The sequence below is a fragment of the Rhamphochromis longiceps genome, linkage group LG5, assembly GCF_057381845.1.
Source record: "Rhamphochromis longiceps isolate RC_006_pf linkage group LG5, R_longiceps_female_GT1.1, whole genome shotgun sequence".
In the NCBI taxonomy this organism is placed as follows: domain Eukaryota; kingdom Metazoa; phylum Chordata; class Actinopteri; order Cichliformes; family Cichlidae; genus Rhamphochromis; species Rhamphochromis longiceps.
Genome location: NC_140561.1, coordinates 36740945 through 36761557, shown reverse-complemented (window position 1 = coordinate 36761557; position 20613 = coordinate 36740945). Strand labels below are relative to the sequence as shown.

The 20613-nt window shown below is 39.1% G+C and overlaps 1 protein-coding gene across 1 annotated transcript in view; it reads right to left on the bottom strand.

The window, feature by feature from the left end:
* The window catches only part of snta1 (syntrophin, alpha 1), a 29710-nt gene extending 11462 nt beyond the window's left edge, over positions 1–18248 (bottom strand). Inside the window, exons 1-2 of the mRNA XM_085407472.1 lie at positions 17889–18248; positions 11551–11736 (exon numbers count right to left, since the gene is read on the bottom strand). Of these exons, the coding sequence (XP_085263598.1) occupies positions 11551–11736; positions 17889–18171 (469 nt within the window). The 5' untranslated portion in view covers positions 18172–18248. The remainder of the gene's footprint in view (positions 1–11550; positions 11737–17888) is intronic.
* Positions 18249–20613: the final 2365 nt, after the last annotated feature.

The following is a 20613-nucleotide window of genomic DNA, read 5'->3' as shown; positions in this document are numbered from 1 at the left end:
GATGTCTGATCGCATCCAGTCTGTTAGACTCCTCAGCCATTTCTAACACTCGCTGCAAGAGAGTAATATAATAATGGACAGTGGCAGCAAGTTTGCAGCACTGAGAAGGGTCGTTTATATTTATTTGCATTTCATAAAGTAGTCTTAGCGGAGTCATCTTAGCGATGCTGAATTAGCATTTATATTTCTGTACTAAAATTCTTTGTCACTTTTACAATACATAACTACTAAGAACAGAAGCAGGACGAAAGAAAAGTTATTGTGACATCACATTATCATATTTAATGCATGTGCCACGTAAGCATTTAAAGATTTGGGGGACTAGATAGGTGCAATTTATTCTTCAGAAAGTGCCAAATAATAATCAACAGCAAACCCACCTTCTCGTGTCCTAGTAAGATCTAACAGCTGTGTATTAGCCAGGTTAAAAGGAAAGGAATCATGATCACAGTAATAATTATACTGGCATAAGAAACCAGTCTGTTTGCTGAATACAGACCTTAAGAACACATCAGTGTTACAAACTATATACAGTTTATATTTCAGTTAATTATTTGTAGTTCTTTCCACTACCACAGCACTTTACTTTCAGTTGTTTCAGTGAGAGAATCCTGCAATTTACTGCAATACTGTTAAGTTTAATAATTTATTTTTTTTATGAAAGTAATAGTCTGCACTGAAAAAAGGTTGCCCACATATGCTGTCAGTTGTACCCCTTAGAAAGAGAACTGGAATTATCAGAAATCTTTATCTTCATCTATCTTTATCAATATAGAACCATAAATTATTCTCCAGTTAGGAGAGAAGTAGTTTTAGGTACACACGTTCCAGATGAAGGAACAAAACTGATCATTCCAAACAACGGGACCATCCTGCATCTGCTGCCACCCACCAGATGAATACATTACCTCAAACACAGAAATACAGACGATCGCTTTGCTGACTGGACTGACACAGCTCAGCCACGACCACCTGAGAATTTGCAGTCGGGACGTGTTAATTAAGAAAATCTCACCTGCCTCCCTCACTACCTTTCTAGCATGTCCTAAAAAACACACAGGTCAATCTCTGGATCAGGGAAAGGGAAAAGAATCATGTGTGAGTGCTAACTCATGTGAAAGTACAGTCTATTTACAGATTATATCATGTGTGAATAGATAAGAGGGCTAAGACATATGCTGCTTCAGTAACAGAATCTCAACTTGTACAGAAACTTTTTCAGACAAGGAATGAATAATCTTAGCCAGCAGCATGCTGTGTCCCAATGAGAAGCTTAAAACTTTACTCTCCACAGTCATTATGTTCCATAAATCACTCGCCTAACCCTACTTAAATCAATACAGTAAGATAGAGCAAGAATATATATCTCTGCTGGCCTTGCTTAAAAAGACTATATGGTATGTATCTCCCTTTGAGGGGCTATATTCACACATGTCCTTGAAGAGCTTGATTTGTAGATATGAAATATGATTTTAGCCCTCAAAGCAAAATGTAGCTCAGTCTGGTCCTCATTATTCTTCTAAAAGCGACTGAGCTCTTCATTTTGTAGCCAAAGAAGTGACTACTTACAAAACCAGAGCTAGAGTGGCTATTACATACTCTTTAACAGGAACCCAGTTAAAGGTCAACAAAAAATCTTCTACGTAGCGTGCCGTATAAATGCTCTCAGTTTGATCAGTTGTGGCCCTGCTGTTTGTAAAGCACCAGTTGTGGCATTTATTGATTTCCATACAGGCAGGAAATCGCAGAAGGAAAGACTCTAGTTGAAAATACACAATGTTATTGTGAATGCTAGTACAAGAACCAATCATATATTGGATGTTTATCATTGAGCCAAATACACAATATATTGCATGCTTACACTAATTTTTAATTTGATAAAAAAAAGTATTAGAAAAATATATGCATTTAAATTCACAGATATGGAATAAGAACCTTCATTCACTCATTAAATAAAATGAAACAGTGTTTGCAACACACAGGAATTTCTGTGTGCATGGTGTGATCTGAAGTGTTGCCAAATCATACAATACAAGCCTATGTTGAGGACCCATATTACTCCTCGGAAATGTATTGTAAGGGTTAAACTGAATAGTCACATTTCAGCAAGAGAAAATGTTTTATCTTGAGGTTATATGCACAGTACTCCAGAAACCCAGTAAAAGGTAACTGCTCAAATGAACTTAACTTAATGTGTAGCATCAGAGGGAGGGAGGAGTGAGCACAGTGGTTTGCACTTTGTTTTAATTTGCCTCTGGTGTTGGATCAGTTATGAACCAAATTGATCTGCAGGAAACGTCTCATATGTCTGTTAAAACACAGCTTTTACTGACATCGTGTAAGCATGTTAATAGCTGAATGCTACAATATGTGACTGAAAAACAAACAACGATGAATGCAGTTCCACATGTGGCACAGAGTATATTCATTAACACACGGACAGCTTGAGATTACACTGTAAACAATGTTTTGCTACACACAGATACACAAGTATCTCTGTGTAAAGACACACAGGTATTACCTCAGAGATTTCAGGGTTATATTGTGAAACTGTTTGTAACAGGTTTTGCAATGCAGCTCTGCTCTGGATAAATCCCGGGCTCTGCCTGATTCTCACATTCCAGGACCTCGCTCGCTGTCCTGAACAATTTCTAAGAGAACGTTTTGCCTTTTTTTATCAGAAACATGTTGATTCTCCTTCAGCTTTCTTTCATTTATCTGAATTGTGACACTGTTTTCAAAGAGAAGCACAAATACATGAAACCTTGGCTTGCAATGTATTATTTCTGTTAGAACATGCCTCACATTCCCTCATCAGATTATTTTTAGCAGCTAATTTGCGCAGCTCTTGGTAGAATGCTTCTTATTATTAAAATGAAATGACTGCGTCTTTGTACTGTACATAAATTAGCGCATTGTTAGTAGATCACGCGCAGAACTCCCCTTCGAAGTCTGTCCTATTTTGATTTTTATCACTTTGAATGATGTATATTTAGTTCTTCGAACGAATTAAGAAGGATATAAACGTATTTTTGTACATTCAGGATTTTAATTTGTTGTCAGGACTTCCTCCACCTCTGCAGTCCATCTCTTGCTTCTGCCTTTTACAATCCGCAAGGTCAAATATTAACAACAATACTCAACATGTGAGGTTTACTCCATAAAATTATTATATGGATACACTTCTTCAATTGACACATATTGCACAAACCGGGAATACAAACTCGCCATATAATGTAAGGGAACTCTCCATCATAAATTTTAATATACATAGAGAGAAAGAGGCCTGAGTTGCGTGAATGTGTGAGAGCGAGACATCGGAGAGATTACGTTTGGAGTTAGCTCTAGTTGAGAATGCTGACAAAGCATCCTTCAGCTAACACTTATCACAAACACAAATGAACCTCTTCAAATCAAGTCTCACCTCAGGCTGAAACACATTACCGTTTGTGCATATTGGATGTTCACAATCTGACAGCTTCATAGCAAGTATTAATACCCTTAGGTCTGGGGGGATGATGGAGCCACATTTATTAAATACAGTCAAATGTGCACACACTGTGTTCACTGAGTCTTCATCTTAAGAGACATAATGATTCAGATTCAAAATACAGCCTGCATGAAAGGCACAGCCTGAACAGCGTAGCAACACATGACTCAACACAAGCCGTCACTGATAGTTATCTCTTGGTCCCTGGCACATGTGATACATGTGTAGCCATTTACACAGCATCACACTGTGCAACTGGCTACACAGTGTGGCTAAAAATTAACAACTGATGGGAAATGCACAGAAGGTGCTGGCTAGCAGTTACAGTTCAGAAAAAACATGCACATCGACCGTTGTTCAGTATACTGGAAATGGTTCACAATAGCCTGCCATCAATGACGATGTTTAAATCAGGACAAATCTGCAAAGTTGACTAAATGTGTGACACCCAGGAATTTGAGTGTCTATGTTTGTGGGTGTGTGTGTGTGTTTGCAGCACTCTACTTGCACTCCCGTGGGCAGACAATCCACAGTGTGTTGACAAAGCCAACTCAAACATCACACAGCCAAGAGTCAGGGCAAGGCCACAAAAAAACATCTATAAAAGATGTTTTAAACCTACGCAGACCGAACATGTCCTATTTGGCAAAGCATCTTACTGACATATTTCAAAGAATTTAAAGGAACAAAAAGTTACCAAATGTGGGAGATTACATAATTATAAATTAGTATAATCTAGTATCTCCTCCATTTAACACTGGAGGAAAAGCTGTATGCACCACAGAAAGGTCTGTCTAAGAGAGACAGTCTCACATCCAGCTAATTTAGAATTGCCACTTAACCTTACTTGCAAGTTCTTGGGCTGCAAGCCACCTTGAAACCCTGAATCGGGTAAGTGGTTAAGAAAATATATGCAATTAAGAAACCTAATCATGCAACTTATCACAAGGTTTGAAAAGTAATTTTTTTGTACGTGTCATCAAGTTTAGCAATGCTGTACTTTTTTTCTAAACAGCCTACGAGAATAAGAAATTAAGATTTGTTTTAACCTGATGTTTCACATCTCATACAAGAAGCTTCTTCAATTCTAATTTGTTTTAACCACATCTCACTTTTGAAACTGACACACTTTTCTCTAACAGGAATAAATGGGAACAAAGTCAATAAATAATTCTAACTAACCAACCTCCCAGCAGGGATAACAGACATTAGGATGCTTTATACAACTAACAGGACATGTCCAAAACATATACCATTCCTGCTAAAATAATTTTAGACAAAGGAAAGACTGCAACTATAGAGCTTCCATAACTAAGCCTATTTAATCCCTGACTATGCGTGCACTGGGCCAGAGAACAGCTACCCTAATGAAAAAGACAGGACAGAGAGAACTGCAAGCGTCCTGAGAAATGGGCATAAGAAACTCTGTGATTCTCTGTGTCTTAAGCTCTTTGTCTCATTCCATCCCTCATTCTCCCTCTGTACACATAATCACACAAACACACAGAATCTCCAACTCTGCTGAACATCAGGTTGACATTAAGCACAAACACAAGCACAAACCTTTGAATCACACCATGACCAAAATGTACTTTTTATATGCACCTTTAAACATTGAACATTTCAGCAATTTAAGACTACAGACAAGCACATCTTGTATAGGTAATATTATTTCTATACTCTGGTATAGAATTTTTAAAATTCTTTTCTTAGCTACTTTAGATATTTCTCCTTTGTCCAAATAAGCACAATACACTGAAGACCCCTGAGGAGAATCTGTATGCTTTTGAGGACATACTGTAAGTATGCTGTAAGACCATTCATGTTTTTCCTTATTTAAATGAGGAAATGATCACATCTCTCATCATTCTGCTTTATGGCCAAATGTATTAAATGGGGCAAAGTAGCGTAAGGTTGCAGACACACAGAAAAAATGTGCAGGTGGAAGCTGAATTCTTTATTTATAAACAAATACATAAGCATTTCATTTGAATAATGACCAACACATTTTACCAAGAAGAGTGCACACTCATCAGAAAGGAGCACCCAATGAGCAAGCAAGTAATCTGCCAAGGAAGGTAGTACAGTGTAAGCATAGGTGTTAGGCATGTGTTTCTCTCCAGAAACAGCATGGCAATCCAGATCAATGAGCAGCAGTTGAAGCAGAACTGATACGCTTTTGATGGAAAGGGAAATTCTCTTTTAGAAATTACTGGGGACTGTGTGGGGTCTTCCAGGGTAAGACAGCCATTCTCTGGATAAATATTGCAGCTCAGGTAGAGCACTGGATTTATCCTAACAATAAAGCTGCAATATTGCAAACATTTTTATCATATAAACCTGCAATCTGTGTGTGCTAAAGCTGTAGGATGTGTCAAAGAACACCAAAAATTACTGATCTTGCCCCATGCATGTGTTAATGACGGAATGATTTTTGCTGAGATTTTGCGGAACACGAAAGTGTCCAACTGAATTTTTTGTCAGCCGTAGCAAGGGAGAGCAATTCAGGTATGACTAGCAATACAGAGCAGTGCTTATTTTTTCCGTTCATTGACAGAGCCTGATCTATGATCTATTTATGGCTTATTTATTGAGTCAAAAATACACTACAGTGGCATTACAGATCAAAAGTTTACAGTTTTACTACTGTTTATGTTCACTGCCGCAATTTCTAACTCAGGGTATGCCGGCCTGCTCCAACTTTTTAGTGGGAATCTGGGTTGAAAAGGCATTCCTCAAAAAAAATCCAAATGGGAACTCAAAATTTTAACTTTGGACTTTTTCAGGAACCCACCATAATCCAACACTCACTATACATTGCTTTATTTTGACATATATATCCATATAGCATGTCACAGATGTGATAACAGAGTTAAGTTACGAAAATGAAAAATCTGTTGGCGATGTTGCAGAGCTTCCTATGTACGCTGCTGAATGACGACACACAGATGTTTCATTGTGACAAAAAACATAAAACAAAAAAAAGAAAATACAAAATTGTTTTAATACTGACTCTCAGTATCTTGATAACGTCAAATGTTAATAAGAACAGTAAAGTTCTATACTGTTTCATCAGAAGACCTGTTGTCATGGTCCTGGGTCTTTTGACCCAGCGTTTTAAGTTTGAGTTTATTTTGTTCATTAGGTTATCTAAGTTCATTTGGTTATTAGACTCCTTGTGTTTTCTTCCCCTGTATTTAAGCTTCCCCTCACCCTTCGTGTTTCATGCTGCGTGTCTTATGTTATCAAGTTTGTATTATCATGCCTAAGTGTTTCTAGTTCTTATTATTTCCCCCTCCGTTTCCAACCATGTTAAATCTCCCCTGCTCTTCATGCGTTTCATGTCTGTGTCTTACGTTGTCAAGTTCTGGTTGTCGTGTCTAAGTCTGCATGTTTCCTGTTTTATTTTGAAAAGGGGTCTTGTGTTCTGTGCTCATGCGGTTAGTTTTACTCTTGCCTGTGCATCATTATGTTTATCCTAGTCAGCTGTTTCCTCATGTGTCTCCACTTCCCCTAATCACCTCCTGTGTATTTAAGTCCTCTGTTTTCAGTGTGTGATTGTCAGGTCGTCTGTTGTCCACGCCATGTTTCCGATGCCATGCGTCCAAGTTTCTTGTCTAGGTTTTTCTTATTGTTTGTTTAGATTCCCCAGTTTAGGTTTGTGTTAATTTTGCTTCAGTTTGCCTTGCCCTTTGTTTGTACCTTTTCTACCAGCCATATTAAACGGCTCGCCTTTTGTTAACATTTCAAGTTCTGTTCCCTGTTCCTTGGAGTCTGCGTTTTGGGTCCTTTTCTCAATTCATACAGTCTGCCCTCGCCAGACTGTGACACCTGTATTATTGGAGCTCTGCTCTAATCATTCAGGATAAGGACTCCATGACAAACTGCAGGAAGGAGCCAAAGGATACCACACTCAAAGCTTTGAGCAATCCACCTCAGTTATGTGGTCATTCTGATAACATCTCCCAGAGTCATTCCAAATAAACTCTTAGTGGCAAACATCAAAGCAATATCAGGCATCTGTTTTTGTCATTTAACAACTGTTAATGACACACAACTTGCATTGAATTGCCTACCACAAACCTTCGGTAAATCACATTCGTATTATTAGTTTAAATAATCCCCACTTGAAATTTTATGCTCTAAAATGAAAACTATCTGTCTTTTATCTTCTCCTTCAGTTGCAAAATTGATACTCGACCTCTTTGATAAATCTCCATCTTTACTACTACACTAGAAAGTGTTGACTGTTGAGAGCAACTCCAGCTAATTCGGCAGTTTTGTGACCATTAATTATCTTTAGCGCCTGTTTATTTGGCTTAACTGTGACACTTTACTTGGCCTAGCCATTGCTGGCTCTGTCCTGATGGACTTCAGACATGGGTTGCAGGCATGACTAGACTTTACCAAACGAGGTATAAAAAACAATTACGAAAGCTCAAAATAAATGTAATCCTGTGTACTTGTTTTCTGAGTTTAACCTTCTACTGCAGGAGCTCATGTCTGCACAGATACTAAGCAGCCTTCCACCTTGTTCATCACGGGAGCTCTCACTGTGGTGTGTTACATTCTTTCCCGTACAATAAAAAAAAACTTAAACTTGACTCCTGGGATACCTTGGAAACATGGACAGCATGTACCCACCCCCAACCCACCCCTTCACATTCACACTTGCCTCAATGTCCTGACCTGTCCTTTGCAGCCTCTTTATCCTCCCTTCCTCTGTGTGTGTGTGTGTGTGTGTGTGTGTGTGTGTGTGTGTGTGTGTGTGTGTGTGTGTGTGTGTGTGTTTATGTGATAGTGGAAATTTGTGTTCTATGTGGCACTATAGTTTCTTTGTTTGTGTCCTTTTAGTCAAACCTTGGTTGCCCAGGGAACAATTCTCCCACCAAACTATTCCAACCCTCCACCCGGTATTGCGCGCTCTCTCTCTCTCACAGACTCACACACGCACATGAACTCACACACCTACACACACGAAGTTTTATAACTCTGTGCATGTACATAGTGGAGTGGATGCGCACATTGTCTTGGCTGGCGAGCTGGCTGCAACGGCAGATGCATTTTCAGTAAGAGTCCAAATTAAGAATGGATAGAAACACAGCAGTAATGACAAACTGCTGCTCATTCATTTGTCATTTATGGAAACATCACAGTTGTACACTTCATCAAACAATGCCTAATTGGTCCATGATGTTTTCACAGTTAACATTTTACAAAACTCATATATAAATCTCATCATTCCTCCTGATCCTAAGCCTAAAAGTTGTTGCTGTGACTGGAAAATGTGAAAAGAACAGGTTGTGATGCAGCAGAAGCACACACACAGGTAAAGACACCGCATGTTCGCACACTCACACATAAGCAGTCAGGCCATAAATGTCGCTGTGAAGAAATGCTGGCAGCTGTGCTTTTATGGCTTCATCTGGCCTGTTATATTTATCTGATACCCCCACCCTCACCCCCCACCCCATGTACTATCTTTCTCATACACATCCATTGATATTCCATCAACAATATAATATAAGGGCCACAAGTAAGGTGAAGAAAGCTAGCTCTAATTGTTTTCTGCCAAAAAAATAAAAACACAGAATATTCACAAATTCCTATTTACAGTGAGAGGCTTTACGCACCTTCATGGTCACACCTGGGAGCTGCCCACTGTTGCCCTTTTCCTGTACTATTGGCTGCTAAGCAACTGTGTGGCCTATTTAAAATCATGTGACTCATTATAAATCGATAAAGTAAACACTGGTAAAATCATACCCAGCTGTGCCACATATGTGCCGCTGGAAATGCTTAACCCCTCACAAAACTGGTTCTAATGAGCAATTTTCCTGTTTTTAATGTTCTAATTTTATGCACACAGACAATTCTTAAGAAAAACCTTAAGCTAGCACATCATTAAAGAAAAACCTAGTGTCCTTGAAGCCTTTGATTATACTGCTAAAGCAGACCTTGACATTAATACCCTACATGTGCTGCTGTAGCAATCAAATTGCATTAATCTGAGCGGGCAGATATGTGTTTAATACAAAATATTTTATCACTTGACTTTCAAAAGAGTTGGAAAGGAAAAAAAATCCCAGCAAAGGTACAGAATGCTAACCAGGTGTCTAATATGCCTTAACTCCTGTAAATGTTGTGAAAGGGTTTATCTGACAGATTCAAGTGTTACTGTTCATATAGTCAAGATATTTTAATATGATGGAGGCCGTTTCTCCTTGATCTCAGTCAAGGCCGTCTGTGTTATGAATTTAACAGAGCGCTGAAAACTGCCGTGAGCACAGCAGTGGTGTGTGTTTGTTGCTGTGCACATGTAAAAGAGAGTGCTACCCTGACCTTTAACACCAGAGTGGTGCCAAAAAGGAGCTTGCTTCTCACTGTGTTTGTGAGTATCTTGACAAAATGCCAAAACCAAAATAAGCACTGTACATGAACTTTATGTCATCGGTATTTTCAAGCATTATCATGATACAGAATAGTCCTGAAATAAAGGTGCAATCTTGAAAATTACAGCAGGAAAAAAAAAAAAAAAACACACAACCCTAAAGATGTTTTCTTTTATTCCCGTAAAATGCTCACAAGATTTCCACTACAGATATGCATCCTGAAGTCCAGTCATCTCCTGGTCAGACAGACATACATCAGCAGAACATCAAAAATGTGCATGCACACATACCCCTCAGTGAGCCTCTGAGCCTCTTTTGCCTCCTCACTCCTCTATCAGGCCCTCAGGGGGGAGGGAAACCCATGAAATGATTCCTGACATGTCAGATCACACAGCAGCACCGGTTGAGCTGTCTGATATCAACACTTTTCTGCCTGACTGTGGACAAGTAAGACAGGGGGATTTGCAATGATTTCCCCTGGCTATAGCGCTACTTGTATCTCCTGTGCTGACTTAAGTTGTTGAAGCTGCCCTACTGTGCCAGTTAACCCTGAGAAATTCTGTGTCATAGAAAAATAGCGATTCAATAACCTGTGTCAAACTTCAAATTCTGTTTTTTTAGGATAGAAAATACATAATTATTAAATTTGTATCTAAAAAAACCTACTAGGTTTTCATCTGGAAGACGAGAAGCATCGTCACTGAATAATATCAACTCGAACCAACCACTGTCCTTTCTGTGTCAGCTTGGCAGGAGATGCCAAATTCCTGTTGAGCAATCATTTAGAAAGAGAAAAGAGTGTTTTTAATCCTTTCCCCCTGTCTTCACAATTAAAATTCACATCTCAGATTCACCTTGTTGTGTTACACCCACTGGCAGACTGTCACATTTACATCCATGCATGAACATACCCTGAAAGAATATACTGAGAGTGAAATAGAGAATGACTGAGATATTGTACATTTGCTGCAGCATCTCACACAAATGAGTGAGCATAAAAGGACGGGAATACACCTTCTGACTCCACCACAAAGCTTCCTATGCAAAGCCAGCCGGATCCCATGAGTTTGCAGTAGTTCTGACATGAACCTAACTTCGTATCAGTGTCAAAACGGTTTAATATTATCGAAAGACGGTTCATTAGCATACTGGTGTGCTCACAGGTGTGAGCCCTAACAGTATTCTTAAATAGTGAGGCTTTTCCTCTCGCTGTTTGAGTTCAACTCATTATTTGGATGTTTCCGGTGAAGTCAGATCAAAGTTTTGATTAAATGAAGCGTCTCTCCCGGCTCGTCATTTTTCACCCTCGAGGAAGACTGAATCAGGTCTGGAAAAATCTATAAAGAATATCAAGGTATCAAACATTCTCATTATTTTTACCTATGTATCTATTTGGATCTGTGGGGTGCACAGAGGGTGGATGAGATATAAGAACTTACGTACTTTAATACCCTGAGGACTATATCATTTGGCAATACGAGGAGTTTTTCTTCTTTGCATGTTTTGTAGTTAACTTCTAATATCCTGTCACTTTTTAGAGCATCTGAACAGCAAAGCGGGCGCACAACAGGAAGAACAATGAAAGAAAGACTGAATTGGACAAAGAAGAAAATGTCAGAGTCACAGGATGTACTCTAATTGTTTTTGGCTAAATGAAAACTATCTTACCTTCAAGGATGACTTCTTTCCCGGTTTTTTTTAACGCTTGCACAGCCTCGTCATGCGTGGCCTCTCGTAAGTCGTAACCATTGACAGAGAGTATGGCATCACCAACATAAAGGGCCTCGGTCTGGTCAGCAGCCAGGCCTTTAAAAATTTTGGAGATGAGGATTGGCATCTTGTTTTCCTTGCCACCTGCATGATCAGACAAGAAAATCAAGTTAAAAATCATGTGGAAAAATCCAACTTTTACCACTAATTAGCTTCACAAAGCAGTTTGGTAGTTCCTATTTGAACGGCCTATTGGCAGTATATAAAGCAAATCAAATTATATGTTTTCTTGGACGCTGGTAAATAAAGCACTGATAAAAATGCCCTTAAATTCACTGTGACTTCACACCAGAAGGTATAAGTTAGAGCTGAGTCATAAAACTAAAAAAGTGTGTGGCTGGTTGGTAGTTATAAATATGAAATAAACAGTTTCTGTCCCTTATCACCTTAACATTAGTCACCTAAACTGCAGTTAAACGAGCACATAAAAACTGATGGAGACAGTGATCGGCCTACTGTACTATGGTCTGTGTCTCCGACTCTCCCTCCCTTTGTCTCTTTGTCACACAATGAAGGTCAACTAGTAAGCTGATGGATGCGCTGTAACTCTTGTGGTGGGCTTCCGCACTTCATGTGAAATATCATCGTTAATGTCAGCTTAAAGCTGGACTTTGGCCTTCAGGCTAGTGAGAAATAGTCTTAAAGACGATAAAATGCTTTTTGTGTTTTGGTTTTTTTTGCTATTTCTTCTGGGTGATCCCTCTGCGAGGATTTTTATCATGCAAATTTCTTTGGACACCCAATGTAGTATTCTTAAAAATATCAAAACTTCTACACACGCCACCAGGACGATGAACTTATCCACTATTCTGAGCACCATAGCATCATATAGATGTATAATCAGAGGCAATATGTGGCCCTCACTGACTCAGTCACTGAATTAACGAGGGTGTTCCAGAAAGCTTATAGAAAAGATAAGTTAATGTGGGTTTTAAAGCTTTGTTGGTGATGCTATCTTTTATGTATATCATCAAATGTTTAATAAAAAAACAACTAAACTTATAAACTTGAGTAATTACTTTAAATCTTAAAAAAAGATATGGGAATTTGTCACAGGACAGTTAAGTAACATGCATGACTATCAATACTGCTAGGTATATTTTTTAAGGTTTGTGTTTAATTAATGCCATTTTGAAAAGGAGCTGAAGAACCAACAACAAATACAGAAGCCAAAGTAGATGGATACCATGTTATCTGCCTATAAGCCTATAAGAGTCATTCTAAGAGAGCATTTTGTGGTTGTAAGTAGATACAACTAACTGGTAGAAATGATAGACTTCACTATACTACAATACAAAAAAAATCTGCAGTTCTTTCTTTAGTGGGTGACATTGTAAATGGATATTGCATATTGTATATGGAGTGTGAGAGAATTCTACTATCAACGTTGGAGATCTACAGGCCACAGTCAACAGGACCAGGAAGGTGCAGGAGATGTAACCTGGGACAGTGTACACTGAGAGACACAACCAAGTGGCTGGGATAGTGTGCAAGCACAGCTGTGCCTCATATGGGTTAGAAGTACCCAACTCCCAAATGGAGGACACCACAGAAGGTGGTTGAGAACAACAAGGCTAAGGTCCTGTGGGACTTCAAGCAGCTGCTGGCCAGCCAACCACACATAGTGGTGGTTGACACGGAGCAGAAGACCACAGTGGTCGTAGATGTGGCAGTCCCAGGGGACAGCAACATGAGAAAAGGGAGCACAAGAAAACAGAGAAGTAGCAGGGAACAACTGGAGCAGATGTGGAAGGTAAAGCCCATAATAGTCCCAGTGGTAACAGGAGCATTAGGAGATGTAACTGGAAGAGTGGCTCCAGCAGATTACAGGCACAACATTAGGGGTCTAAGTCCAGTGCAGTCCTAGGAACAGCTAAGATTCTGTGCAGTACCTCAGACTTTTGCAGAAGACCCAAGGAGGAACACACACACACACACACATATCATGGCCTAGCATGTTATATACCACTAAATTAACATTTTATTCATGAGGTAACAGGCACAAGATAGCCCCAACTCATTACATTCTTTAAATAAGTAACTACACTCTTGTACAAAACTGAATAATAACAGTAAATAAGCTAATCCAACCACATAATTAATACTGGAAGATCTAACAGAATTGCTGTGAATGGACAGAGTTGCAACAACGACTGCAGACAATATGAGTGAACATACAATAAGGCTTCATTAAAGCTGATATGGATTGATATAGCTCAAGATCACACAGTGCATATAACAGAGGATTCAAATGTAGTACAGCAGTTGCACAGTAGGCAAGAGAGTTTCTAGGATATAGTGATACTGGTTTCTAAAGCCATTTTCAGACATGATGAATGTAACATTAATGGCTTCATTAGTCTGTTAAAGTGGCGGCATTCAAATATAGGTCACTATCACTTTAATGTTCCACACAGGTTCATTCAGACATGCCCAAGGCAATGACGGAGCCAGTGCTTTCTACCATAAAAAAAGGAGACAAGCATTGTCAGCATAAGCTCTACTCAAGTGTGGCAACACTTTTGAACATGCCATTGTCTACAAGAGCAACGTCTCAGTGTGTGCTGCTCAGCATACCAGCATGTGAGAGACAGCAGTGGCTGCAGTTCAAACTTGTGTCGTTAATAAAGTTATATTTAAATGTTACTCGGCCTGGCCTAGAAAGATAGAGATCATGACTTTTACAAAAAAAAGTGAAGCTCGTTTAGACATAAGGCCAACAAGTTTGGAGGTCATCGGTTTTATGGTAAAGAGTGTGAGTCTGAAAAAGGGCTAAAGTATCCAGGGGATGATGAGGAGGGTGTCAGAAACACTTAGCGTTGGCAGAGAAAAGGATGGGGGCACGTTTAGAGAGTAGACATTTGAATCAATGAGGAGACAAAACCTTTAAGGAACAGTTAAAAATATTTTTTTCCCACTTTCTTTACATTATAAAGCCTGACCTTGGAGGAGAGAGGAAATTCCCAAGAGAGTCTGAAGTTTCCCTCAAGTCTGAAATACCACTTACTGGAATGATTGCAGAATAAACATTTTTTGACATATTGTTCTAAAAAATAACCATTAATATGTCTGCCACTCCCACACAAACCTTTATTTCCTTCCTACCATTCTTGCAGGTGCATTTCATGTCAAATACAGTTCAGCACCTACAGCTGGGAATCTGTCAATCAAATATAAGGTGGGTGGCAGTGGTACAGACAGGGTGGAGCCACAGAAGCTTCTTATGGCAGATTAGTAAATGGTATAATAGTGCTGTGTATCTAATTTATTTATTATAATGCTTCTTCATCATCAAAAAATCTGCACGTCTGCACTTCAACTGTCATCAGCTTAATTCACACAATGCTGGAACAATATATAGAGTCAAAACAAAACTTCAAAGTATTGTGGATTCATATTCCTAATGCAATTTTATTAATATTTTTGTTATGCAATGTTGCACTTGAGTCTTGCTGACTGACAAAAATAATGTCTGGAAAAAGTATGAGTTGGTCTGTTATAAGAGTTTCAGGAACCAAAACATGGTTTCATAATATTTGGCCCACCCAACTGGAATTCAACACATAGGGACTATTCAAACAAAGTCTGGGATGGTTTTAAAGTGAAATAATTGTTTTATGGTACTGTTCACCAACTGCCTTCTCTCAAAGTAGCATTCCCTCTGACTGTCATTGTGGTTATATGCACGGACCGTGCACCTCAGTGGCTCCAAAGAAGGAAAAATGTCTGCAGAGACACGCAAACTTTTACCATTCTGCCTGTCCAGAGACCTGGAGTCTAGATTCCATGCCTCCCCTCTTAAATTTAGACGTGAGTTAAAGTTGCCTCCGTACTCTTCCTCAAGCTGGGGTGGGCTCCCTAAAATTAACACTAGTGGAGTACTCCACTCCCAGCCACATAGCTTTCATCTTTAGCCAATGACAACTGACTGCTGTGAGCTGCTTCTCTCAGCTGTTCGCAATGCGGTGTCAACTAGCCTACAAGTTTTTCTCTGTTCTTTCATTTGTTTCCCCCTGCGTTTCTGACACTTTTTTCTTCCTGCTTCTTTTTTCTTTTTACTCTTTTCACCTCTTTGACCTCTTGTCCCATATACCATTTCATGTTTGGCCTGCTCTTTCTGCCTGCACCTTTCACTTTCAATCTTGTATACCCTTCCTCCCAAAACTGCCTCTGAACATCCAGCATCGCAACAATGTCAAGCCAAAAGGCTTCTAGCTAGGATTTGGTTTTAATAACATGCTGTCTGATTTTCAAACCCACCCATTTCCACAGATGGACATCACAGTTATGTCATTAGGGTTTGGCTTTGTTTTGTTGTTGTTCGGAATTGCGGGGGGACTAAAAATTAAGATGTCACCAGCAGCTACAATGATGAGCCATCTTTGCAACATGACAATAATGCAAGTTTACAATTATCTATCAACTCGACACTTTACATCAACCAATCGCCAAGTGATTACCTGGGAAGACAAACTTGCCAGGAGGAAGCTACAGCTCACACACATGCAATTATACCCACACATGCTGCTTATAGATCCATGCCCGTTATTTATTACACCTTTTACTGCCTTGGCAGCCCATGCTTTACAACACAAGGTGACTTAAGGTTGTGAACTGACAATAATTCATTGATATGATACATGTCATCACACAGGGGTTATGATTAAAAAATATCATTAGATTTATTGAGACTGTGCAAGAAACCTAATGAGATTTTTATTTTTATATGTAATTCTAGGAAAACTCTTCCAGTACATATTTACAACACACCACCAGGAAAATCTGAATTTAGAAAGCTGACTTTTTAGGCGAGAATTGTGGGGTCTGCATTTGCATTTATCACGACCCAAGCAAAATAAGAAACACAGTATGTAATACATCAGTGTGCAACAAACAGTGTTTATTTAAGTTGCACAAAAGAATCATAAGTTCACCACAATAACCTCAAACAATTCTAGTTAAAGCCAAGGCGGCGGAACCCCACTGTGTGTGGCAAGAATATGAAAATGACCACCTAATTACTGTTTCAATTATAAAGACAATGTAAAGACACAAAGCAAGCTGTGTAAAAAGAAAAAGTGTAAATCTATCAGTTGCTACTAAATTTCAAGAACAAAAGCTGTAATATTTGTCCGTCTATAAAATATAATAATATCCAAAACATTCCTAAAACTTTGTTATCACATTCCTGTCCGTTTAATCTTTTATATTTACATAGCATCCCACTGCTCAACCTTCCTAATCATCTTCAGTTTGAGATCCCCACAGAGATAGGCTATTTTTGTGGAAGCAGGACAAGGAAAAGTCTTTTATCAGCTGCTGCAAAACACATGGCAGGTATGCAGGCTTTGCTGGTAAAATATGGAGAGATTACAACCTTTCTTCATTGAGAAGTCCCTGTAGAAACAATATTCTTGTGGCCACTATGTGCAGTAGAGGTCTCTGTGTCCATGTCTACTCCAGATTGCTTATTCAAAAGCAAAGTTCCACAGCCAAAAAGGTCTTTGAACCACCTAAAATACTCTGTAGAGCGTGGATTTTACTCTGTCACATATATTTATTGGTGTTACAGCTTCATAATCAGAAGTTAGATCTAATAAAACTAATGACACATTTGTGTATGTGAGTGTTGGTTGATAACGCATAATATTCAGGTTTATAACCTGCTTTGTTTGGTGTCTGTAGTCCATAAATAAATATGTTTAAATGAACTGCTGGTGTCGACACTGCTGGGTAATAAGCATCTACGGAAAGTATTCGGGGATTTGTGGAAACTTTTTAAAACCCAAATCGAGTTAAACAGAATCACGTGCCATTTCCTGATTTCTCTCAATTCAATTATCCAAGTTATTTAAACACGGTGGAACCCAACGTTACATGACAGTAGCGAACTAATTACCGTCTCCGGTGACTGTGGTGCACTGAAATGGTTCCCTGTTGAGGAGAGAAACAGCTTGAGAAAATCACAGCTGTCGTTTTTTCTGCGCTAACATCGGACCTATACGTGTGAGTTATAACACGAACGGATATTTGTCATAGAGCAAATCGCGGAAAAGTTGCATTTTACGCACGTTTCTGAGAATTGTTGCACATTGTTGAAGTTAGGCAAGTTAACTGGCCGCTGTTTTCGCGGTGGGTGACAGAAGGTACGCTGTAGTCAAAACTTGTGTTAACTGACAGTAACTCGCCGTTCATGCAGTTAGCTATCTTTAAGATACTTTCGTAAACTACCTTACCTTTGATACTGATTCCGAGCCCGCCAACATCTTGCTTGGTAACTCGCACCGTGCGCTTCACGTTGGTGATGGTTTCCGGGACCGGGGACGAGCTGAGGTTCGGGGGGTCTCCGTTGATAGCACCGGCAGGACTCGGGTTTGGCTTCGCGGGTTCTTCGGTGCCCTCGCCGGGGTTTAACGTGAGACTATCTTCGGTAAGTGTAGCCAATACCCGGATCCAGCGGTCCACGGTCACTCGAAGTTCCAGCAGTCCCGTTTTCTGCGCCTTCATCGCGGCAGCCATGTTCAACGCATTCCTGGAATAACTCTAGACGGGCTGGCAGTCCTGTAAGAGGGGGTAGAGGGCTGTGGTAGGGGGCATGCAGACACACACATTGAACCCCCCTCCCTCTATTTTCTCCTCCTCCTCCAAAAGAGGTTTATCCAGTAGTAGGCTAAGTAAAGTTAATTGAGGGCGATGCGATTAGCAGCGGTGTTGACACACACTCAAAGTTCAAAGAGCTTCTTGTTCAGCCCATTCGTTAATCAGCAATGTGAGGTTGAGCCACGCATAATTAAGTTTTTGATTCATTATTTATTTCGAGTGTATTTCAACACCCAGCCTCAGATCACAGATCTCATTTCCAGTGTGCCCGAAACGCGCAAAATCACTGCGCATATATATATATATATATATATATATATATATATATATATATATATATATATATATATATATATATATATATATATATATATATATATATAAGTTCTGCAATAAGGAAAACAAAATCGATTTCAAGGCCAGAAACGTATTTCTAGTGAAGAGAGCTTATATCAGGAATGACACCCACTAAGCATCTTCGGCTTGAATTCTGCTGACAGAAAACAGTGGGTGTGATGTTACCATGAAGAAGCCTGCACGTTAATCAGAACAATTATATTTATTAGCTCTTATTCAAAATCAGTTTCAGGACAACAGGAACTGAAAGAGGCCATAATGCCCCTCACTACCATGACACCGATGCCCTGTTGCAGCAGCTGAGGCATAGTTAAAGTTGGTCAGTAACCAAATAACCAGTAAATGTTGTTAAAACCAGACACGTGACCAGTAAGATGTTGTACAAAGCATGATTAGCCCAAAGCTCTTCTCCAGTAGGTACCAAATGAGTTGGCAGCGTGGTGTTTGAGCATCGCAAAGGATGAATCAATACTGGATACAGACCAAGACCAAACGACCTCATCTCCCAGACTGGGAATTCCATGACAGTGAAGAAATGGGCTAAAAAAAATACATGAAAACTTTGTTGTTTGTGTTTGAAATTTTCTGCAGATAGAAGGTAGAATCGTGGTTTAGATTAGTAAACTGATTCCACCGGGGCTACTGCCAAAAATGCAACTCATGGTGTTTCAGTTAAAAACCCAAAACAATCCTGCGTATGCTGAAGATGAGTGCCAGTAAGTGGAATTTCAGTTCTTTTCAGTCCACAATTTTCATGTTTAAATTTCCAGTTCAAACTAAAATATTTTTCAGATTTAATTTATTTCCTTCCTCATTTCTTCAGTTCAAACTGTTTAGCAATGCTTTCCATTTCTTTTGTAATTTGCAGAAATCTACTCTGGCTGTCAGTTTTCTTTTTCATTTAGTAGTGAGTAGTAAATATGTAATGAAAAATGTGAAAAAAAATGCAATAACTATTTTGAACTATTTCCTAATATGCCATGATTTCAGGAGTAATAAGCCAAGCCGTTCAGTCTCGGTCTTGACAGAAACTCAACGTGGATAAGTACTGGACTGTTGTGGTGACTCAGCAGAGGTGCACTTAATTGTGCAGCATAGACATTAAGACCATGCAGGAGTCACTGAAACAAGCTGATGAAGCAGTCCTCATTTCCTATGCTCTGTTGCATCGGCAAGGTATCTGTCAGCCCTTCAGCTGTGTGTGTGGCAGCCTGTGTTGCATCTGCTTCACAGCAGGTGAAATAGCAAAGAAGTCCCAGCACTCAGGGTTGGAAAACACTCTTCTGGGTGGGCTGTTTAGAGGCAGTTGCTCCCTTAATGAAAACAAGTTTGGAGCTTTGACTGAAAATTCCTCTAAACCCACACAGATGCTCTAAATATTCTCATCTGTCAACAACATTTCTTTATAATTCTAAAGTAGCTAATCAACTCAAATATCAACGCTTACTTTATTCTAATTGGTTCATGTTTACTGTAGTGAATATTGATGTAACAACTTTATTTCTAACAACTTGTTTTTTAAGTCATAGACCATGGCTCAGCTTCACACTAAATATTCAACAGGGAATTTCAAAGCTTAGATTCAAATCTTTTGTCTCCCTCTAGTGATTAAATGGCTCTATTACCTCTACACTGGAAACCTAATCTGTTTAAATAACAAAGATTTCCCACATGTCCTATAGAGTACTTTAAAAAAAAATCTAGGAACAGCTTCTGATTGTTATGCGATGAGGTTTTCACTGTGATAGAAATAAAATAAACAGTAAAAACAGCTGAATTAAGAGAAACTATTTCAGACTTTACTACAGTCTTGTTAAAGAAAACACATTTTGCAGTTATAAAGTATAGGCCATATGTATAAGGTTAAAATGCAATTACTGCGTCATTAACTGATATTAAACAAGCACAGCCTGTCCCAGGATTACCCTTTGATTATTTAGTTCATATCCAACCATATGTCTATTAGTATTCATGGATTTGTAGGCAATTAATGCCATATGGTAC